The sequence below is a fragment of the Thunnus albacares genome, chromosome 4 (assembly GCF_914725855.1).
Source record: "Thunnus albacares chromosome 4, fThuAlb1.1, whole genome shotgun sequence".
Classification (NCBI taxonomy): Eukaryota; Metazoa; Chordata; class Actinopteri; order Scombriformes; family Scombridae; genus Thunnus; species Thunnus albacares.
In genome coordinates, this window is record NC_058109.1 from 28,741,590 (window position 1) to 28,766,701 (window position 25,112).

General features: G+C 41.8%; 1 protein-coding gene across 3 annotated transcripts in view; it reads right to left on the bottom strand.

Annotated features, from left to right (window-relative positions):
* The window catches only part of cdh4 (cadherin 4, type 1, R-cadherin (retinal)), a 200,717-nt gene that overhangs the window by 7,580 nt on the left and 168,025 nt on the right, over window positions 1–25,112 (bottom strand). For 2 of the 3 annotated variants that reach the window (XM_044349577.1, XM_044349579.1), the window contains 5 exons: window positions 17,610–17,747; window positions 12,756–12,941; window positions 12,160–12,413; window positions 2,950–3,101; window positions 107–343 (listed from right to left, as the gene is read on the bottom strand). In XM_044349577.1, the coding sequence (XP_044205512.1) occupies window positions 107–343; window positions 2,950–3,101; window positions 12,160–12,413; window positions 12,756–12,941; window positions 17,610–17,747 (967 nt within the window). The remainder of the gene's footprint in view (window positions 1–106; window positions 344–2,949; window positions 3,102–12,159; window positions 12,414–12,755; window positions 12,942–17,609; window positions 17,748–25,112) is intronic. The other variant, XM_044349578.1, reaches the window with a different exon arrangement.

The window sequence follows — 25,112 nt, forward strand, 5'->3', positions numbered from 1 at the left end:
TATATCACTCCACCATACCTCCTAAATTTTACTTTACAATGGTGCATTTCAAGGTAAAATATTTGTGAAATGAATGTTGTCAAGACAATGTACAGCATTTTATTACCGTTGAGTCTGGAAATGGTCCAGTTGCGGCGAACGCTGGCGGGAAAGGAAGGCAGCTCAAAGACAAAGGGCCCCACATTGGGGTCGGCATCAGCGTCCGAGGCTGTGACATTGATCCTGGAGTTTGGGCGTGCGCGCTCGCACACTTGGGCCTCCCTGGGTATCAGCACCGGCGCGTTGTCATTCACATCGATCAGGTAAATCTGGAGGGTGCCTGTCCCACTGGCTTGTGGTGAACCTGAGGGGAGGCGAAAGGAAAGAGAGGAAGCAAAGAGATCAAAGGAGGCAGGAGGATAAACATTAGAGAGGAGGATGGCGAGATAATAACGTAGCGATCGAGAGAACAGCGAACAGCGGTGAGGCAGAGGAGCAGAGATGAAATGATTGGAGATGGAGCAAGAAGCAAGAAAGGGGAGTTGAGAGGCAGTGTGATCAAACAGCTACGGTAGACATGTGAGATGGCAAAACAATTCTTCCATTTGAATCACATTTTTCTGGTTGATTTATGTGTGGAACTGAGAAAATGAGGAGTACAGGTAAAGAAACAACTGAGAGGAAAAAGGTTTTGTTTACTGAGGTGGTTGGCTGTAAATGGAAGGACAACACTGTGTACTTTTGTATTGGAGCACCCAAACAAAACAGCCAGAATGAATGAAAGAACACATACATTTTTTAGTCCGTGTGTTTAGAAGTGGATCCTTTGTGAAAGACTGAGGCAAGACTCATATTGGAGAGGACAATGCTCACATAGAGGTTACTGTTATGTGTACTCCGCTGAGAAATGACTCAAACGCTAGTCCTCACTACATCCAGCAACACAAGCTCATCATAATGTCTTCAGGATTTCTTACTACTGCTACACCAGAACAGAACCATCAGCTTGGGAGACACATTTCTGATGTTTTATGCATTGTTAACAGAAAACCTCTAATGTGCTTTGATTACAGAACACACAGTAACTGAACTGTTGTTTTCCTCCCACTGTTTATGTTGCAGTCGATGCTGTACAACAAGGTGCTGGGAATAAGTGTCTCATTGTTTTTTAAGTGCACTGCTTACCTTCAAAATCAAAGTGAACTTGAACTCAAGTATAGTCATGAAAACAGTCAAAACATTTGTGATGAGATTGAACTCTGGTGCGAGGTTAAATACTGAAGTCTAAGAATGCCTCTTTAAAAATGCATACATCAATGTCTGTTGATTAGAACAGACACTTCATTATATATATATATATATATATATATATATATATATATATATATATATATATATATATATATATACATTCATATTTATTCATATTTATATAAACACAGACATATGGGCAGCGCTAATATGATCTAGGCTCCACTTCTGATCGTAACATTAACACTCTAAAATACAGATGCAGAAAGTATATGTAATGCTCTGTTGAACAAACAAACTGCAGTGATATATTGTGGCCTTGATATTCAGTTGACAACCCCCTGCACACAGACTGTCAGCAAGCGGAACTGAATTACTGATGCAGTGCAGCATAGATAGAGTTTACCGCAGTAGCTCATCAGTGTTGTACTTCAACTTTTTTTCTCTATCAGACAGTAACTTGGTGCATCAACTATGTAAAGGTCTGTTGCCCCGGGCCCCAAGGCCCATCGACCGTCTTGTCGGTTATGATTGGCTGGGTGCTTTGTTGCTTCTTACGCTTCGCTTGAGTAGAATAAGTAAAGAGAATTTCAATCAAAGTGGAATATATCCCCTTGTTGACACTAGGCTCCAGAATCAATAGGCAGTCAACACTTTGAGCTTAAGTTGGTGTGCTTCAGGGCAACCAATCCCTCATTTCTCACTGGAGTCAAAACACCTTGGTCCCTCCCACTTACACAGAGAGCTAGCACCTCCATTTGTAGTGCTTTAGTTCTTTAGCTTTGTACATTGTTGCAGCAGCTGAGGCTGATACTCAAGACCTTTATTGACACATATTACTTATTTATTATTTAAAGAACAATGAATGTTTGTGAACTATATATGGTATAGTACCCACTATATGAGTGCACTGTCCCACTTATTCAAAACCCACCCACACTATGGCTGAGATATGGCAATAGCAAGGGTATAGTTCCAGCATGGAGCATTATTCATCTTTTACAAGAGCTAAAGTCTACTGACATACTTACAACTTTACTTTAAAATACTGAAAATGTCTTTTCAGTTTTGTTATAAAAAGTTTAGTAGTGCCAACTTATGCCATCCGTCTAACCTGCACAAATGAGTATTTGCTTTGGTTAAATACAGAAGAGCAAAGAGAGCTGACAAATATAAGGCAACCCTAATGTGTTTCTTTAATATTATGTGTGCAGGATATTTCCTGGCTTAAGCTGAGGGAGAGAGACTGAGGTATGATCAGTACTGAGGTGAGTGAAAAGCTTACAAGGCTGTTATTTCAGTGTATACAAGCTAGTGCTGAAGATACAGACCCAATATATACTGTAATATATAATGTTACATAATGGGATCATAGTTTTAGATGATCAGGGCCTAAGCAATTATAATAATTATACTGTGCCTCATACATTCCTTCACAACCTCTGTATTGATCCTCTGCCTGTTCTACTTTCATTCTGACGATGAAGGATGATGAAAAATGGCAATGCTTCTTTTCTGGTGTTTCTTATCAATATATAGCTGATGTACTTGTAAAAGTTTAGTAAGGGGCTAACCGAAGTCATTATGATTTATACTTTGGGGACCATGAAAGTCTACACCAAATGTCTAAGCAGGGCTTAAAAGTGCAGCTATCTTTCTTGGGGTTTACTTTTTATCTGATCATAACAACATTATAACACATAAGTCATCCTGACTTACCAGACTTACCATTGTCGAAGGCCAGGAATGTGGCCTCATACATGTTGTTTTTGACGTACATGGACTCTCGGTCAAGCAGGGCCATGGTGGTGATTTGACCATTGGTCCTGTTGATCTTCAGCCAGTTAGCAGGGTCTGATAACTTGGAGTACCTGTACACACATGCACACAGAGGCAGGGAGAAACACATACTTAATAAAATCCTCAGGCGCATATACAAACACATAATCAATCAATCAATCAATCAATCAATCAATTTTATTTAAAATGCAGAATCATCATGCAGCATGATATCCAAATACACATTACAATTAAAGAGAATACATAGGACAAAACATATAGCAAGCAAATAAAATAATTAAAAATTAAAATAAAACAACTACATTAAAAACATCTAAATGGGTGTTAAAATGTGATGGATACCTGACTAAGTTCTAGGGTCAGCTGTAATGAAGTGAATAAAGGTAGGCTTTCAGTCTTGATTTAAAATTTCAACTGAACTTGCTTCTTAACATGTAATGGAAGATCATTCCAGAGATAAGGGCATGGTAGGCAAATGCTCTGAACCAAAGTGATTTTTTGTTAACTGACGGAAGTTAAAAGAAGGACCTTAAAATCAGCTCTAGCTTGCACTGGTAACCAGTGAAGAGAGGCCAGAGTAGGTGTTATATGGTAAAATTTTCTAGTTTTTGACTCTAGCTGCAACACTCTGAACAAGCGGCGGAATTCTATCACACAATGATAGAATAGGTCAGATTTTGGCAATATTAAAAAATGCTGTCTTGGTAATAGCCTTGATATGAGACTGGAATGTCAGATGAGAATCTAAAATCACGCCAAGGTTTTTGGTGGTTGAGCTTTCAGAAATAATACAGCCATCAATGTTAACACTCAAATTCTCATACAAATGCCAATATTTGGCTCATCCAACAACTAATAGCTCTGTTTTATCAGCATTTAACAGCAAAAAGTTCATACCCATCTATTTTTTAAATTTCTGATAGACATACCTCTAAATTTAGGAGTTGTGAAGGGTCATTTGGCTATACAGGTAACATATAGCTGTATGTCATCAGCATAGCAATGCAAATTAATACCATATTTGCAAATGATGTCACCAAGGGGAAGCATGTAGATAGAAAAAAGCATAGAGCCAAGGACTGATCCCTGGGGTACACCAAACTTTACTTCAGAAACTTCAGAGAGTATTGTTGTAACTTACACGTTGAGTTCTATTTGATAAATATGAATGAAACCATGAGAGCATCATCCCCTAAATACCAAAATGCTTCTCCGAGTGGCCTAGAGGTATGCGGTGGTCCACAGTGTCAAAAGCTGTACTCAAGTAAAGAAGCAGCAACAATGATGTTAAGTCAGAATCAACAGTAATTGGTAGATTATTGACTACTCTGGTCAAGGCAGTTTCAGTAGAATGATGGGACCAAAAGCCAGATTGAAATTTATCAAAAAGATTGTTGTTGGATAAGTAGGCAGTAAGTTGATCAGCGACTGCTCTCTCAAGTAATTTCAACATAAAAGGAAGATTGGTCTCGAATTGTTCAGAATTTGCGGATCAATATTAGGTTTTTTAAGCAGCAGTTTGATAATGGTAGTTTTGAAAGCTGAGGGCACTGAGCCCATGGAAAGCAACTTATTTATAATATCAAAAATAGGACTAGTTAAAACAGGAAACTGTTCCTTAAAAAGATTAGATGTATGGGGCCTAATATGCAGGATGTAGGTTTGGAAGCAGTTACCAGGCTGGTAAAGGCCTCAGGGGAAATTATTTCAAACTGTGAAAGAGTGCACTTGGTCCGAGTCACAGTACCTGCATCGATCAAAGTATTGGAGAGTGCATCATTCTGAGAGGATTGTGGACCACTGATTTTATCTCTAATTGAGTCTATGTTATTTGTGAGGAATTTCAGAAAATCATCAGCATTGAATCAAGAGGTATTGGCAGGGATTCTGTTTGAGTTTAGTAACAATATCAAACAGAAACCATGGATTATTTTAATGTTATCCTAGCAGCTGAAAATGCACGTTTATACTTGTTAAAACTCTCGACCCAGGCAAGGCGATAAATCTCTTGTTTTGTCATGCGCCACCTGCTCTCAAGCTTTCTGCAAATCTGTTTGAATGCACCGGTGTCATCTGAAAATCATGGTGCTGATTTCATAAGGGTGTGTTTTCGGGTTGTAAGAGGCACCATTCAGATTGTCAGATTCAAACTGCTTTTTTTTTTTTTTTTGTCCTAGGCCTACTTCTTTGATGTACAGTCTAGGCACTAGCTTGAGTTCTATTACATAGGACAGGTATGCTGTGGTGGAGGTCACTGTGTGTAAACTGGGAGAGGCCGTACTGAGGTTGATATGACCAGGATGTGGTAGGAAGCAAGAGGTGGTAGGAAGCACAATTACCCAGAGATGTGGTTACCTGAGTAAAACACCTTCCTACCACAGTGGAGTATCAGGGGGCAAAACAGGTGGAGATATCATCTAGCAGGAAGTGAGAACCTAATTCCGCATATTAACTTTTGCAGCCAACTGTTACTTGAATTCCAGCAGCTCTGAATCTTTTATTTGTTGATCCAAAGTACCCATTATCAGACTGAATGTTCATTACCATAATAAGCAATAGCAGCCAAGCACCTTTGAAATATTACAGTGACATGGAGAGCGGAACATATGTTCACCGAGCTTATCATAGCAGCAGCTCATTAGCATGAAGACCGATGAAAACTTGACGACTTTCCTGCTCTATGTACCCACACAGTAGTCACAGCAACTCTCATAGTCGTCAATGGTCGATACATCAAAGGAGTGGAAAGTGACAGCTGCAATTAAAGTCTATGAATCCCATTAACAACTATGACGAGTCTTAACTATTGATTGAGTTGAGGAAGTGCTTCTCTGTCAGTCCTAATGAAATATGGTTAATTGTGGACAAGCGAGAAGTCTCTGGTAAGTAGATGGTCAGCGTGTCACCGTAATGACAGGTGGTGGGGGTCAGAGTCACAGGCTGACAGGGAGAGAAAGTGAGAGAGATCAGAGGCGTGTTTCTAAATCTAAGCATGGTCAGTAGAAAGTGTGATGAGGGGGAAAGGGGGCTTAATTAAAGCAGTGCGTTGGAGGCTGACACTATAGTTTGCAAGAGCCTCACAGGCATTGAGAAAACTAAGTCCATCTCCATCTAATGACACACACTGCTGGACTAGTGCACACTTAGCAAACAGCTGAATTAGACAGAGAGAAGACATGTTGACAGGCAGGAACACTCTCTATCATATTTTTTACAGTTTCCCTACTTGAATAAAAAACAACACAAATAGATGAAAATAAATACAATTTCCAGTAAAGAGACTGTCATGCTGTGTTAGTCAGGATTTGATGCTGCCTCGCAGGTTAGATTGTGGTGTTTGCGTTGCATGCCTGGCACTCTCATTTCCTTCCTGTGCCAACAAGTTGTCACCATCTGCTGTCTTCTTCTGCAGCTGGCAGAGCAAAGTACACATGAATATGTCTTACTATACTTGTGAGGACTTGCTCCTGATAAGATTCATGCCAAATTTAACCCTAAATCGTAACCCCAATGCTCTCCAGCACATTCTTTACCATAAAACACACAACTAATTTCTAACCTTGAAGGAATAGTTTGATTTTTTTTGGAAATACTCATAATACTTTCTTGCTGAGACTTAGATGAGAAGATTGATACCAATCTCATGTCTATATGGTGAATATGAAGATGGCGCCCAATCAGAAGGCTTCCTTTTTGCTGGATCATCCAATGAATAGCAGTCAATGAATAATGTTTCTATTATCTGACTATATGACCAATAAAAATAAACCAATTCTTGTTTCTTGCTTCTTGTTTACCATGTGATGATGTTAAGCCAGATTTTTTGAGTGGCAGTGCATTTTGCAAATATCAGATTCACTCAGTGTACAGCCTGCACATTGCACTGAAAGACAGAAGCTTACTGTCTGCTAGCTAGCTGCTTTTAATGTAGTTTAAGATAAAAACCATGGCGAATCAAAGCAGTCAAAAAAAAGACACTGAAGAACAGGAGAAAGAGAAGTCAGCTCAAGTTCAGCCATTATTCTCAACCCAGACACCTATTCCTGCGCTAGTTTCTCCTCAACAAGTGCCAAGTAGTAACAAAACGTATGTGGCTGCTAATACAGCCCTTTCTCTATCAGCAACAAACTGTACTGTTGAAAGACTCTTTTCAACTGTCAGTTGGATAAAAATTGGCAGGGCATCAGTGATGACATACAGACTGAACTCTTTGTCCCTGCTCTCCTTTGAAAGAGAACTGACTGAAGCGTTGGACTATAATGAAATAATTTCAGTGTTCAACACCAATAAGCCCTGTCGTCTCCTGCTGTAATCATCAAAAGTAAGCTAATTTACGATTTTAGACTATAGTAGCCTATTGCCTATTTCAATATTATTGTTTACTGGGTATAAAGTTTGTTGGGTGTACAATTGGATTTTATGCTGATGTTGCTGCATCTGCCATCTGTGTTTGTGTGTGTGTGTGTGTGTGTGTGTGTGTGTGTGTGTTCAGGTGTCATTGTAAACATTACTCAGCATGTTGGTGCTGGTGTGCCTCTATCCATACACTGTGCTGTCTGTGTGTGTCTGTGTGACTGTCGTGCCAGGTTATGTGATGCTCTTAATGTTCGTCTTGGTGCCTGTAACATTACCTCTGATGATGTATAAGGCCTGTATGATTAAACTGTGGTGCATTCAGGCAAGTATAGTTGTAATGGCCTATTTTGGTTAAATATGTGTTTCAGAACCTATTAAGTAGGATTGGTCTTGGATGGGCTAAGCCCACCTCATTTTCTCTGTGCCCACCCACACTTTGATTTCTGCCTACGCTACTGACATGAAGCTAGAACCAACAGCTGCTTAGCTTAGCTTAGCATAAACACTGGAAACAGGAGGAAACAGCTAACTCCTTCCAAAGGTAACAAAATCTGCACCTCTTAAGCTCACTAATTAACACTTATTATATATGGGACTATTTCTTGGCCGGGCGTAGTAACATCCTTGAGTGTTTGTTGGTTGCCTGACATACTCATAGTGATGACAAGATCCCTTGTAAAAGCACATATTGTCGTTTTAACATATCAGTTTTGTAATGATTAAACAAATGACATATAATGTGTTAGTGAGCTTTAAAGGTACTGAAATAAGCTGTTTATTAGTTAATTAGTGAATATCTCAAAATGCTTAAACCCTTGACCCAAGCACTAAACTTAACTTTAGCAGTAAAGATTAACCAACGGATGACATCACATCAGAAAGAAAAGTCTTACTCCATAAAAGCAATATTCTGATATTAACCAGGGAAGAAATACAAGAGCACACACACACAGACAAACACACATAAATTCACTCTTGCTGCCACTTAAATCACATTTAACAGGAAAATCAGCTGGCAAACGGCCTCACATCATCTTCTCTTCCCTGGAGGAGCCCACAGAGAGAGATAAAAAGCAAGAAATTCAAAACATAAGAAAAGCCGAGCTGGCTCCTCTCCCATCTACTGCTCACTCACGCACAGGCCTTTCATCCTCTGCGGGTGCTTGTGTGCATGCTCATATGAGTTTTGTGAGTCTAAGTTTGTGCATTTCTCTTTCTTTTGTGTGTGGGGGTTCAAGCGAGGTCATCTAGGGAATACAGCAGCAGCAGAGATGAGGCTGTCTAAGCATGAGCTGAGCATCTGCTGGCAAGCTGCTTTGGTGAAGACAGCAGCTCTGAGCTCCCATCAATAACAGACACACAGACTGACAGAGAAGAAAGTGACAGGGTCAGCCAGAGCAAGAGAGGAGAAAGGATGAGAGAAAAGAGAGAGTAAAAAGGAGTTACTTCTCTAAAGGTGCATAGGAGCCCACTTAGTTGGCATGTCTTTTTGGGAGAAGAAACCTGAGATGTAGATAATGTTCTCTCTCTATATGTGTAAATCTTGCACTACCTCCCCCTCGCTATCTATTCAGTAACATTTCCACTGGGTTTGTTGGTGGAAGAGGCCGTCTCACTGACATTAAGAAAAATCAATCTCTCTCGTTGGAGCTGGCTATGGAGTGGAACGGTGCTGCTGGACCTTAGTGGGCATGTGGGCGTTTCTGTAATACAGGGTCGATGCCTGGATGGCACAATGCCCACTGTGTGTCATCCCAGTTAGGAAGGATGGAGGGAGGGATCAATGAGAAGGAAGAGAAGAAGATAGGGATCTAAGGAGGGCAGACAGACAGTGTCCAACTCATTACAGGATGACCTCTTCACACCAGTCACCAGGTAACAAGGAGGTAACTGGAGCCCGGCCGGTGGGCGGAGGAGGGTCAGTTGAGAATGTCACAGAAGAGGGATAAACCTTGGAGAAAGTGCTCACCACTGATTGAACACTGGTGGCAGATTCAGGCCATTAAAAATACTTAAAATATATTGCACCAGATTTTGGGTGTAGGCTCTATGGTACTGTTGTAAGAAGGGCTGAGTTAAGATTTAGGCTATTTTTTTTTATATGTTTTATATATCATTTCACTTACCCACAACCCCAGAAATAGTCTTAATGCAGTAACTATCAAGTTAATCATTAATGCTAACTGTAAATGACCCCAGTACAGTGTGTTTCATATGTCTTAAGTTTGCATTCGTAAATGTATTTCTTATCTTGCTTTTATTTTATTTACCATGAACACAGAAGTGCTTTATTTTGAAAAGACACTAGAAGCATGTAAAATGTAGAAACAGACAGGAAGTTACACTGGCTACGAAATGCAGATCTCAACAGTCTCCTTCGGTAGGTAATTGTGGCGCTATTCTCTCCTGAAAAAATATTAAATCTTAATAAAGTCACAGATTAACAGTCTACAGAAAAACTCAGACAAAAATAAACCTTCTTGTGCATGTGCAGCATCTCCCCTCCACGACCTCAAACATGACTTAAGTTCATGGACAAAATAAACCAAATTTTAGACAAGATAAACATTTCTTGAAAGCATTGTTTACTAATGGGGAATGCAGTCAGAGGCTGTAAGTGCTGCAGATGACAGTACCCCCAGTTCTCTCTTTGCTGAAGCCATGAGTGCACATTTCAGTGCCCAACAGGCCGTAGATCTGATTTTTTCAGATGTCCAGGAGGAACAAGAGAACAATGATTTAGAAGAGGAGAAGGTATCTGAAGAAGAAGATGGGGAAGAATACAACCCAGAGCACAATGCATTATCTTCAGATGAAGAAGAAATCCCCCAAGCTGAAAGAGAGACATTTTTGTCAAAGAACAGCAAAATAACATAGTCCTTGTCACCATATGACAACCAGGGTATGATGGCAGCACAAAACATCATAAGGATGACCCCAGAGCCCTCATGACATAGAGTTACCCTTGCCTCAACATTTTACATGTTCATCAGGCCAGCCATTGGTTTCCATAAATATGGAGACAACTGGAAAATGGATGAGATTGACCTACATAGGGCTGCTAATCTTAGCAGATGTGTATAGTTTCCGTGGCAAAACTACATCTAGTCTTTCACACTTTCTCAAAAATGCCACGATTTAATAACTGTGAGTCAAGACCTCTAAGACGTGTGAGAGACAAACTGACGGCCAGAGAGGTCTGGGAGAAGTGGGTGGAGCTTCTGCCATACCTCTACAACCCTGAGCCTGAAGCAACAGTGGATGAGTAACTGGTTCCATTCAGAGGTTAATTTTTTATTTTCGTATCTGTAATGTAAGAGATTTTCACTGTTAATTTTATTATGCATTGCTGTAATATCATTGATTTATGTAATTGTTTCCTGTGACACTGATACTAATTACTGATAGTAATCTCTTTTGTCAAAAGGTCACTGTCCTTTCTGGCAGTATATGCCCAGCAAGCCAGTTCAGTATGACATCAAGATATGGGTGGCCTGTGATGCACAATCCTACAACCGTTAGAAGATTCAAGTCTACACAAAGTGTAGACCAGTGGAGGCCCACAGAAGAACCAGGGAATGCGGGTTGTGTTTGATGTGACAGATGGACTGAGGGGGCACAATGTCACTTGTGACAATTTCTTCAGCTCTTATGAACTCAGCCAGCAGCTCCTGAAGAAAAGGATCACCATGTCTGGCACAGTTAGAAAGAACAAGACTGAGCTCCCCCTTCACTCCTAACAACAAGGGGGAAAGAGGCCTTCTCATCAAAGTTTGCCTTCACCCCACCACCACTCTAGTTTCTTACCTCCCAAAGAGGAGCAAGAATGTGGTCCTCCTGAGCACACTGCACAAAACAGCTGAGAGCATTGATGGTGAGGACTGGAAGCCAGCCATCATCCTGGACTACAACCACAACAAAGGAGGCGTGGACAACCTTGACAAGGTGATTGGAACTTATAGCTGCAGGAGGATGACTGCCCGCTGGCCTATGATCATCTTCCATAACATCATTGATGTGTCCTCATACAATACCTTTTTGATATGGAACAAGATCAACCCTACCCGGATGCCTGATAAGCGGAACAAGAGCAGAGTGTTCCTGGAGCAGCTGGGAAAGGCACTTGTAATCCCACACAGTCAAAGAAGGGAGCACCTCCCCCACAAAGCAGCCTCTGCAGCACTTGTGAAAGCTGTTCAGGGGGCTGAATCTTGTTCTGATTCACCTGAGGCTGCAGCTGGGGCAGGCAAGAGGACATGCCAATTCTGCGCCCCAAAGAAGGACTGTAAAACAAATACTATGTGCTGCACATAAAAACCTCATTGTACACTACCTATCCAAACAGCAGACAGACAAAGTTACCAACTGCAGCTGGAGAACATATGATGAAACATTTAGCAGATAAAGAACTAGATATTTCCGTCAGGAGTTGGTGGAGACCAAAAATGGAGCTAAAAGGAGAATGAATATTGTGTAGTAACTTACATTCATCAAGTGGACACAGCATGACTCAAATGAATGTTGATTTATGTGTAAATAAGCAACTATTTGCTAACAAGTTTGCCACCTTAAAATGTAAATATATGTTGACCCATGACTAAGTGGCCAAAAATTCCTTTACTGCAGGTTTAAGGATACTGCTTTTACCATCTCATTTTCAGATGGTTGTCTAAAAATATGCTGATCAGGAAGACCAAAGTGTACTTACTGTATGTTGTATCACATTATGAGTACTGATGTACCACACTCAGAAAATACTGTGAGTGAAAGTACCTGACAGTCTGGTGGATGAAGTGGTCAGGGTCCTGAGCAGCAAACACAGTAAGAGTGGTCCCTGCTGGAACACCCTCCTCAAAGCGGATCATCTTAGGGTTGACGGGGAAGACAGGCGGCTCGTTCACATCCTGAACAGAGATGGTGACTCCAGCTGTGGACTGAAGCGACGATTGGATGCCACTGGCCAGGTGGGCCTGGTTGGACACCACCACGGTCAGCATGAAGGCGCGGTTCATCTCAAAATCCACCGGCTAGAGAAGAATGGATGAGTTAGGAGAGAGCAGAGCGATACAGATGACCAAATAAAGAGAGATGGGAGGAAAATGAATGTGGCTGATTGCAAAATTAGCTCTAACTGTCTTACAATTTGAGAAATGACATATCATTCAAAACAATGGAAGACAAAAGTGCTCAGTCATCAACAGCTGGCACTTCAGAGCAGCTGGAAACATGTGAGATGCAGAGCACAACTCATGCTGAATATTAATGGACAACAACACACTTTCAATTTCAAAGACTTAAACATCAGACTTACAGTCGTCACACATCTCGTGATGTGTGTAAGGAAGCCAAATGTAACGCTTCATTCTTACCTTGATCACTGTCAGCATGCCCTCATTGGTGATGGGGTTGGTGCGGATGGTGAAGTGTCCGGAGGGGTCCCCGCTGACAATGCGGTAGACGGCATTCCAGTTGGGGCTGTGGGGCTGATCCCTGTCCACCACCGTCAGGTTGGTCACCACCACATTCACCTTGTTCTCTGGCACTTCCCCAGAAAACTACAGAGCGGGAAGAAGGGAGGAAGAGAAGAGGAGAGGAGGGAGGGGAGGTGACAGCAGGGAGGATGGGAGAGATAACATTATGCTGATGTTGTTCCAGCAGTTGGCTAATGCATGTTAATAACTTGATTTATTGAGACTTGAAACTTTTGCTTGTGCCATCATCAATCTTTTAGCATTTTCCATAATTGTTGTTACAAACTGCTTTTTGGGTCATGCCAATAATGCTCATTACATTAAAACATGAATGGAAAGTGGTAGCTAAACAAATTGGGAATTGGAAAGATGGGAGAGAGAGAAAAAAAAAAGCAGACGGCAGCAAACATATTTGTTTAAATGTGAATAATAGAGAATCATATCTCCCATTATGTTAATGCAGTCCCTTACTCCACGCCATGTCTGCTCATATGAAACTCCTTATTTGAACTAATGGATTTGTTCAATTAAGTGTTTACCCATTTAATTTAGATTCTGTGCATTCACCAAATCTCGGTCTTAATAAGCAATTAGATAAGTACTGCAATTAAAGCAGCGGTAGGAATAATCTTTGGCTAATGATCTTCATTATATTGCAATCTGAAACAACTCCCCTCTGAACTAACTCTGGAGGAAACTTGGTGACAGCTGCAGAGCCTGGAGAAGAATTTCCAGTGCAATAGGATACGTGTCCTTCTCTATAGGGATTTATCTAGCTACAGAGGGATGGGCACTCAAAGGTAGACACACACAAACACACACACACGCGGGCACACACTAAAAGCTCTCATTGTCAAACGATAATCCGTGTTTCCTCTTGTGAAGCGTTAACTTGTTTATGGAGTGTGTCTGCCAGCTGCTGTTCACTTTAATGGCTTCATCATCGTGGGATTGAAGCAGCGTCCAAGCCACCCGATTCCTCTCTTCCTACTTCTTTTCCCTCTCTCCTGCCCTCCCTCCTCTTCTCCTATCCCCTGCAGTACAACCAGGCTGATAAGCACAGAACAAATTAAATATGTACTCTCAGTCTCTGGTGTGTGGGCTCCTCCATTTCCTTTTCACCCCGAGCTTTAGCACAACACCACCACAAACCTTCCAAGCTTTTTGGCCGTGCTGTCAGACAGCCAAATGGAATATGCTCTCTCAGAGGCATACACAATGGCGCTGACTGTAGGGGAGGGTGCTTCCAAAATGGCAACTCTCTCTAAAATGCAATGTGGACCCATTGATAAGACACTAGAGACAGAGGCTCTGAGTTTCTGAAGGGTTTTGTAGTTGTGAAGAAGAGGGGAAAGAGTGGGGCAAATATGATTCTATTGTAGGTAAAACAGGACCTCAGTTTACTTAACCAGTGAATGTAAAATTTAAATGAGACAAAATTAATCATACAACTTAGCTATATGTTGCAGTATAGCTATTGTCAACATTACAGATTCTGGCTTTACATACAAATGTTAAGTGCTCTGCCTATTTAAACAATCAACAATGAAAACTTTATTGCAAATCTTGGGAACAGTGTGACGTTGTTCAACTACATTAGGTAAAGACATTTTCTGGAGGCCTGCAAAAAGGATGAGAAGGATGCAAATGAACAGTTAAGGTTTCTGAAACAAAATGTTTTTGTTGCCAAGCTTTAAATCTCTTGGCTTCAAAGTGAGACTGTATAACAGAGGCTGGTTACGGGATAATAGTGAATGCTAAAATATAGTATAACAGTGGCCCACGTGGAGTCATACATTTAATGACGTGATTCAGTAATGTCACAAATGTAATGTTACAAAGCAACATCTGTCTAACGTTTGCTAACTTTAGCTAACATTAGCCACCATAAGCTATTGGTCAAACAAGACCAAGTAAGGTTGTAGCGGCAAAACCCCTTAGTGTATTGAATTGAGCGTGGGTTTGTTTTATTTCTTATTAATTCCTTTTTCTTACAGTTTGAATGTGTTTTGTCTTCCTTCAAACATTACATAGTCTTGCTTTGAAGAACTATGTAATAAAAGATGAGGACATTACAGGCCAGCAGTGGTTGTCCCCGGGGACAAAATTACTTTCATGACTATAACTTTTAACACCATCCAAGGCATAAGCATCATCAGTGACACTTACCACTGCGTCTTATTTTATGAACCTCCATCACACATGTATGAAGGACAGCACTAAACAAAACCCAGATAATATAGGGTCCCTTATGCCGGAACACTTCCATTTATTGCTTTTCACATTTCAAACTGTCTATAGACATAACTAGCCTTCTGATATTTGAATTGCAGTCAAGCCAGGGGAAATTAGTGAGAATACAGTGCTGTATAGACCCCAAATCATTTTAGAAAATGAATCTATATGAAGGTGTGCTGCACAACAGGGGAAATCTACTATCTTCTTACTGAAAACTGACTCAGCAAATGAAAATGTCCCCTTTTAGATGGCAGAGCTACAGCTTAACATGACTAAATGAGCTCTTATTTTCCATCATATAGAGTGTTGAAAACAACACCAAAGGGTAATGGCAGTATTACGAGGGAATAAAAGTCCAAAAACAGACAGACATCAGTTCACTTAAGATGGCTGCTATGTCTTCTCTATGGTGTAATAAAGATATAGCTACTGGCAACAGGCGTCTATCTTCATCCTCATTTTTCCTGTTATACAGTCATATCCATCTGCTTTTTCTTGGAGCCTCTACTCCTTTTTAACACAAAGTCGTGGAGTTGGAAGCATAGGTAAGTGTTGAATGCCAATAATCTCAGGCAATTCAACTCTTTCAGGTATTTAGAAGCCACAGCTCTACAGGTTAATCACAAATAGCACTTTATTCAGATCTGTAAGCCTGTGTGTCTGGGAGTTTTTCAATCAACTCCCCTGTTCCTCATCATTATTTGGTGAATGACAAACTACTGGGTACACTTTCGCGCAGGTGTGATACACTTGATTAGATAGTTTGATTAGATAGATTGTGGCAAGTACCGTTGTCTTTTTGTTTATCACATAATGATGAGCATAGCACTAACATAGCCCATTCGGGCCCATGTGGTGAAATGAATAAAACATTTGGCTTTTTTTTTTCAAATTAGATGCAATATATCAGCTTGGTTTACACCCCCCCTGCAAGCAATTTCACTTATTAACGTGCTTATGTTTTCTCTATGACTCCCATAGAGAGCAATGAATTCTTCTTGTGTCTGTCATACACAAATAATTATGAACTGCTCCAAGTTTAGTTGCTTGAGTGGGAAGCAAAAGATTGACAAAGCAGTGGTAACAGTATCTGGCAGAGAGCAATTTCTCAGCCATGGATGTTCATGTGAACATGTGTGGCAGTTTGTGTCTAAGTGACATCAAAAACACATTTTTATTCCTTTTTGCTCATTATCACCTTTGAGTCACACACCAAAATATGGTCATAACTGTTCTTTCACCAGCAAGCTCAGGCAAAATTTCTACAGTCGTTTATTGATGAGTGTTGCAGGGAAAGTAATGAGTGAGGCCCTGTGGAGATGAGAAAAGTGACATTTATTACAAGGTGTGTGAGCATACATGTATGTGCATGTGAATTGTATGTGTCAAGGACATATGTGTTTCTGTATGTTTATTGAAGTGAAGCGTGGCCTTCGCTTGCTAGCAAGAGAACTATGGTCCAGAGCTCCTCCCCAGTGTAGAGCGGTGACGGAGCCAGCACCGCAGACGGGGATGGAGCAGTTCTGAGTGGAGCGGCAGCCTTGTTCGGTGAGCTCTACCCCTGACAGCTGGGGAGCTCTTATCAGAGCATGCGGCTGGAACTGTACTGGCATGCATGCTGACGACGGCCCCGCCGAGGAGACGGGGATCACAGTGTGTGACGCTGACACACTGCTCGCTCTGCCTCTGAGCTCTGCTGCAGACAGCATCTGTCTCTCTCTGGAATCTCAGAAATCCACATAAAGAGAAGCTCCAATCCTGTAGGTCTGTCAGGCTGCGGTCAGCATTTGTTTCTGTTCTATGACCGGACTGAGAGTAGAGAATACAAGCTATAATGGGGAAAGGCGTGCATTCATGCAGCACGCAGAGCTTCTCTTTTCAATTGATGTTTCCTTGTCAATAACCTCTCATAAAGTAACCCTCATTCTCAAAAAACAAACAACTCTCAACTTAATCACACTCACACACTGGGAAAGTAGGCCAGCTGTAGCCTGGCTTCCTGTCAGACCAGTGTGGAGGTATCAGGGACCAGGGCCAGATGCCTGCAGACAAACCCTGGCCACCAGAGGCCCCGCTGGCTGGGATAACACAGAGAGGGAGGGAGGAGAACCCCTCTCATCACCAAAACTCATCTCAAACTCACTTTCAGTCCCAGTCTCTATCTTCACCTTTTTCTGTCTCTCCATATGTTATTCTCTCACAGTGTGTCTTAATCTGTCACTGCATTGTTTTCTATGCCCATTTTTTGTCCCCTTATGTATCTGTCTTTATCCTACATCTCTGTCAGTTGTTCAACTAATCTCAGTTTTCTCTCAAGGCGTATTTCAGTAAAGGTATTTTTCTAGCAATATCTCAGAGAAGTCTTTCGCTTGTAGATCTGTTGAACCTGTTTTGCCTACAAACATAGCCCACATAGTGACTAAAGGTGAAATTGTTTGGTGGCTTAGTCTGACCTCTGATGATGTGCTCCTTACAGGGACGAATAAAATATCTGTGGGGGAGTGTGGGACTCACCGTCCTGACTGTCAGTTCTGGGGGGTTGTCGTTGATGTCCGTAATGGAGATTAGGGCTGTGGCTGTGTTGGACAAGCCAAAGTTCAAGTTGCCTTCCATGTCGGTGGCTTGGACAATGATGGTGTACTCAGACACTTTCTGCAGAGAGAGGCAGACAGAGAGTAAACATGATTAAAGATTTGCATATCAAATTGCTTCAACAAACCTGGATTCTTCTTTTTTCATATATATATGTATATATATATATATATGTATTTATGTGTGGCATATAGAGTCATATGAGTGAAAGAGTGCATCAATGAAAATTTATCCAACTCCCACCCATACATACACATTTTCTCTCTTTTCACAGCTGCCCACTCACTGGAGCAACAGAGTAACTGGAGACTGCTGAAACACCTTATTTGGTCAGTACCAGATAGTAAACAGCACACACACACACACACACACACACACACACACACACACTAACATACACAGCCATACAAGGAGTAACAGGGAGGGAGCAATGTGTTGGTAAAAGGCCCATCCATTAATGCCTCCAAGTCTTGGCTTTCCACTGTGTGAACAGACCTGGATCATCACTCATTTTAATGGAGACGCCGCCACTTTAAGAAGCGCCACAATGCTGCAGATAATACCAGGGGGTGAACGGGCCTTCTTTAGTCCAGTTACAGTGAGGAGGAGTTGCCCCAGAGTGTACTGCAGTACCAGCTGAAATATTACAGAGCTATGACAAGAGACACCATCAAACATTAGGCTTTAGACACAAGTGAATGAAACAGTTTCTAAAACAAAAAGGCAGAGAGACAGTGTATCCACATCCCAGCATGGTGTCTCTGTCCATGGTGCTGAAAGTTCAGTCTGTCCTCCAGACTCACCACTTGTGAGAAGACTGTGTGTGTGTATGCGTGTGTGTGTGTGTGCATTTCCATCCTAGCCAATCCTAACAGTATAAGCCTCCCTCTGCTTTGTGGTATTTTTCTCTTCTTATTAATCCATTTGGCTTAAGCCTCCAATGCGTCAGTGTGCAGAGACGGAGACAGAAAGAATGGACGTCAAGGACAGGCCAGTGTTCTGAGTTCAGAGTCTGCTGCTTTGTTCAACCTCCACATTGCGTCCCATCGATGGTCTTATGTTTATTTGTTGCTAGGCTAGTTTCGCTGTGTTCATCCTGGCGTTGTGCTTTCTACTGACTTGACAGCCAGTGGCAGTGATGTCAGGGACTGCCTGAATAAACAAGAACAAACCCAGGCAAAGGTCTAGCTATAGATGGGAGACTTATTGCTTCGTGCTTAGGTGGCATCTTCTCTGCTTTTCTTTTTATTTCTTTGAGCTGCAGCTTTTTTTTTCATCTGGTTTATTGTGTGTTCTTTGCAACTCACATTCTGTGCTTCTTTCAATCTCTTGCTATCTTTCTCATCGCATCTAGGTTGACACTGTTCTCCGCCTGTCTGTTCTCTATCCGTCTATCTCGCTGTCTGTCTTTCTGCATGTCTCTGTGTATCTCTATATCTGCTTTCTCTCTCCCACTCTTTTTTTTCAGTTGTGAAGGATGCAGTTGATTGTTAGATCAGTCAGACAACTGAAGCCAGTTAAAACACCCAGCTGGAGTCATTAAGCATCTCTCGAAATCATTATGAAGTGCACAGACATGTTAATCTGCACCAAACCAACCCTATTAATGAAAACTCAATACTGGCTGCCCTTTATTAGACTCATAATGAAATATCAATACCATCTCCCCTCATAGAGCGCTTCAGTAAATAGAGCCTCCAATGAATGTGTCTCTCTGCAGACTCATTTAGATCTGGTCACATACATCACTCTAGAAATAGCACCAGATGGCTGTGGGAAGCTAATAGGCTCGAGCTTTTGATGGACGCCTCTTTCTTTGGTCAGGTGAAGAGAAATGACTGGAGCTGAGCCAGCAGGTGGAGCTCTCACACAGTCAGGGATGTGGCTGATGCACCCTATCCTGCAGGGTTATATCACTCATCTGAGGGTAGTTGGGAGTTTATGGCCCTTCTAGTGCACACATACACATACGCTAACGCACCAGTGAGTGGGAACAGGTGGGACACTCAGACACTTACACACACTGGATACACACCAAACACACACACAACCGAGCGCACTCTGCTGTCCAAAAGTGGCTGCCCGAACAAGCCAGAAAAGGGCTCTCTAATGAGTCCTATAGAAGTGCTGAACAGAAAATCTCTCTGTTAGATTAGAGTCCAGTGCTGGCAGGAAATACAGCTTCTTGTCTCACTACCAACAGCAACAGCAACTCCCTCCAAAGGCCTTGAGCCTCATGGACTTAATCTGCGGACGCCGAAAGCCATCAGAAACACCTGTACACAGAGCTTTGCCAACGATAAAACCCAATTGCTTTTTTTCATGGGGCCTAAATTAGGTAGTTTACCATCCAGGAGACTGAAGAAAGAAAAAGGAAAATGGCTTTAGGCTATCCATGTTAGCTACTCAACAAGTCATGCCAAGCAGCTGACAGGACAGGTGGAAAAACCTGGCTGCTCATGGTTTGTAAGCAAACTGATTTGTGCTCCAGTGAGACTTTGTTAGCAAGGACAAGGCAGGGGACATAATGGTCAGAACTGGTAAGGTGATGTCGAACAAGAAAATGGAGAGGAGTGTTTTTCTGGCAAAACATTAACAGTGGTGAATTAATTATACCTATGAGCTGAGTCTGCATTTTCTCTTGGCGTGCTGTGAAGGACCACTCAAATAGAGTAAAGAGGGAAAGGCCAGATGAGAGAGAGAGAAAAAAGAGAAAAACTTGGTCTTTACTTGTTTCCTTTGTGGATTGTGTTCTGGCCTGCCAGGCTCCTACTGGCCATAGTCATTAGCTTGTCACTTGCAATCTGTCTCAAATGGCCCAGCACTCCACTCATGGCGACCAGCTACCCCTTTTCTTTCGACTACAGTCTCTCTCTCTCTACCTCAGTGACCCTCAGTGTCAGTGACCCTCACTACTGTTTCAAATCAGCGGAGATCATTTCAATCAAATTCACTGGATCTGATTTGATGCTACTTGATTCAATTCAATTTGATTTCGGTTGAGTTCAATTCCATGTTTCCAGTGAAGTGCTGAGCCATTAATGGAAGTTACAAGTGATGTACTTCCAGTTAGTGAAATTCTGACTGAATTATAGAACATGGCTACACAGTTATTTTCTATTCTCACATATTTTCCCAGTGAGCCCTAAAATTATGCAGAGAAGTCACTTTTATTTCTTTATCATCCATCCCTCTCTCTTTATCCCTTGCAGGGCTGCTCTTTCAGGCTGGGTTGAGGACACAAAACAGCTCTCGGACTAACACTGATTTGAAGAGAACACAAACCAGCGGTGACTTATTGCAAGCAACGCGCTGTTTGCTGAAAGCTTTTCTCTGAGTCCCACTGTACAGACAATCAGATACGTAGGTAAATCTGAGATATAAACTCAGAATCCACTTGATTAGATACGCCTCCACATCTACGCAAACAGCTCAGAGTCACATACTGGATAAATAAAGGCTGTGAGTCACATATGAATACAGCTGCTAAAATAAAGCATGAAGACCAGGCAAGAGTTTTAGTTAATTGTTTGACTGAGCATTGTGATACAATGGACAGGACATGATTAAGCAAATATGAGCATGATGAATATGCTGTTACCAGACTTTCTGGCTCCAGCATGTCTCAAACAGATAAAAAAAAAAAGTAATGCCAGAGAGCAAGCAAACACTCCTTAAAAAAACAAAAAAGTCAGAGAAGAAAAGAAAACAGAACAAAAGTGATGTGTAGAAGACACCTTGTTATGCCTTGATCTCCTACAGCAGCACATCATGTCAGGTTTCTTCTCTCTCATCAAAGAACACAAAAGGAGCCTCCAGAGGCCATGTGATCCCCAAAACTGGTCAAAATACCAAAATACCCGTGGACGTTTTGTTGAATCAAGGCCTTTAGCAATAAATCCTATCTCAAATTACGTCTTAGAGAGGGTTATGTGAAATGTTAACCTAACATATTGAAAAGGGAGCCATAACATACAAAATATATTAGATGAGCCCTGTGACTCTATTTATTTTACAGTTTAAGAATTCTATAATCTATTCTATAAGACTATCTATAATCCAACGGGAGTGAGAGGGAGGATATTTGAACAATGAATCAGTATCAATCGTCTTTCTAACAAGGTGACAAAAGCTATAACAGGAGAGAGAGGGAGTAGGAGGGATCCCGAATAAAGCTGTGAATGTGTTTGGCGCAACAGCGTCTCCAGTAATATCTGATATAGTGTTAAAAATCATCCAGATACTTAAAGAAGGACATAGAAAATATGTGTGTAAGGTTTGCAGGGGAATGCTGACATCGATCACATGTAGGAGGAACATTGTTATAGGTTTTAGTTAACCTGGCTTCGGTCTAATAGTAGGTATGGTGTATAATTTTGCATTGTATGAAGGCAAGCTTACACAGATAAGGGATTTATGCATAAGGAGCAAAATATTGGACCAAGAGTCATTTGGTATTTCCTCTTTCATCTCATCCTCCCACAGGCAGGATGATTTATAGAGTTGGACATTTGTGTCCGGTGAATTCTAGTGTAAACGGATAAGATTAAGAACTTAAAAGAATTGGCTGGTATCAAAAAATCATCTAGGGGTGTGCCCATGGGTATACTGACTGGATATTTTCTTAGTCCTCTTGATTGAATGTTGGCTACAAGCAGTCAGCATCCACCTACATGCATCAATACTCTACATTCAGCAACCCGCTCACAATCCTCTGATGGCTTCGCTGTCTGGCTGTTAGAGCTCGGATGCTAGTCAGCGAGTTAACATAACTCAGCGTCTCTTAGACAATAAAGCCCCAGGCCCATTCAGGATGCCAGCACTCATGCCTGATTCCCCAGTCAGGCTCTGCATATCCTAATAGAGCCAGGTTGTGGGCGCTCATGTCCTTGAGGCAGCCCAAGCGATGTCCTAATCGACGGCGAGACAGTCCCACGTAGAGCTGGCATCAGCCCGGCGGACAGCCTGGCAAAGAGCCACACCACACCATGCCACACCAGACTGTTCCAGTCTGGGGCTCATGGGGGATTGAGACAGCCTGGGGTAATGAAAGACAACAGCTCTGCCTGCCAGTGCAGCCGCTGCCATGGACAGAGGGCACAAAGGGAGAACATCCTCGCCAGCTGTGGCACCCTGACATCTTCAGAACCTGCTTGGGGTTTAGTCTCTCTTTTCACACACCTGCAGCACTAGAGACATGCTTCATTAGAAATGTACTTGATCCATGATTGGCTGAGAGAAGAGTCTATTTTTGGCAAAACAATAGCACAGATAAACATACACAAAACTGTATAAACCCTAACCTAAACCTTCTTCGGTAGTAATTCTTATCATTACCCCAAATACAAAACCCACAACCACACACAAAGAGCCATGATACTGCCAAAAAGATTAGGAAGTCAAACACATGTACAGTATATAGCTTAGCCCTGCTTGTTGGCCTGTGGGCTGGAGCACATGGAAGCATGTGAGGTCAGAGGAGAAGAGGGGTTACTGGCGCTGATGAGGGAGAATAATTGGTATTCATTGGTGTCAGAGGTAAGTGATACCAGGCTAACCTCCATGTACCCCCTGGTCTCCTCAACACGAGAGAACCTGCTTCACCCCTTAATTAGCGCATAAATATTCTAATTAGACACCAGCAGGGTGGATGAGGATGAGCTCAAGTGTGAGAAGAAGAGATGGGAGAGGAGACAGAGAATATATGTGCTGCAAAGATGAGGGTGCTCATTGTCTATACAGTGGGTATGCATATTCATGTTTTTGTGTAGCAGCATATGTACACACTCATCCGACTGCAAGGATCCAGTGTGACACCTGGGATTGTATTTATCATACACGCATGCCTTACTGGGTATAAACAACAAACGTAACTGCATGGGAGTGTGTATGCAAACACGTGCCCATGTGTCTGAGTATGTTTGTGTGCTTGTGTTGATGACCTTGACAGCAGGTGGGTGAACTCCCAGGTGTGTCCCAGTTTTAGTGGGAGGATCAGAGGCAGGTAGGACTGAGCCTGGCTTGATGTGTCCAGATTAATGAGCTTTCCCTCACTCACATCAGCTGCTACTGCTGCCGCCTGGGCCAAGCTGGAAACAGGGACACAGAGCTGGCCCGCATTCACTAGACTCATTTATATTGTCCCACAAATGTATCATGCTATCATGCATTGCCAACTCTGAATAAATTTTGGATAAGGAATGAGCACTGGTGTGTTGTATTCTTCTGTTATCAAAACCTGGTTTTGTTCTTGAGACTTTTAACCGCAATTATTCTCCAAATACGTATGTCTTACTGTTGGTAGAATCCAGTTTTAATTTTCAAAGTGTTGCCTGGCCGGGTTTAGTGTTGAGAGGGACCAGCGGGACTTCTCAGAATATAAACATTATGAGATACACTCAACGGTGCTTTTATGTCTGTAGTAAAATCAGCCAACTAAAATACAAGGATGAGATTATCCTTATAATGGCGGCATATGAATTTGAACATTTCTATGATTTGGCCAGTTGTATCTTTTTTAAGTCTTGCACCACAGAGAGACAAGGGTACCGTCTGTGTGTATGTGTGAGAGCAAGGCCACAAGATGAACAATCTGCTATGAAACGCTACTGCCCACAGTCACCTGATGCAGCTTGGGATAAACAAAAGTCGACCCTGCGTGACCTCCCTCATTAGGAGAATAAGATGGAAGACTGAGAAGGGATGATGTGTGTTGTGGTGGTGCTGGTGTGTGGGTTGGCGGACAACCACAGTAAGCAAAAGACACACACGCACACACACACACACCAGCAGTGGATGAGGCAAAAGAAAACAATGAGGAGAAAGCTCCCCTGACCTCGTCAGCAGAGAGGTGTTGGATTTGCGTGGCCCTTATATTTGCCGTGCTCTATGCTCTGAGAAAAACATTAGATATGAGCCTGTCATTTATATTTATACACAATAAGAAAACAAACAAATGACTATTTTTTGTCTTTGGTTTATTTTATTTGACATATTTGCTGCTAAAAGTGCCTCTGATTTTGTTAAGGTGTAGTTATATCCAGGGATTGGACTGGGATTTGCAGGCTGAGATATTTATTTGGTTATTTCATAGACTTGTGCATCCATGAAAATGGTACAGAAAAGATATTGTGTTGCAGCAAGCTAATATTAAAAGGATGTTGAGAAAATTGCTTTTACATGATGACCAGTGGAATATAATTTAGTTTTGGGTTGAAAGTGATTGGATTTTAAGTTCATTACCTTTTTAACATTTAGGGAATTTAAAATCCCCCTCCAGTCAAAAATATCTTTTTCTTCTTGTTCCTTCAATTGGATGTTTGAGCTTCACTGTCACTATAAGGCTGTTTTCATGTTCATCTGCGGAGTGGAGAGTTGAAAGTAGAAATTTTGTCTGTGCTCACCTTAAATCTGAGTTTAAGGGGC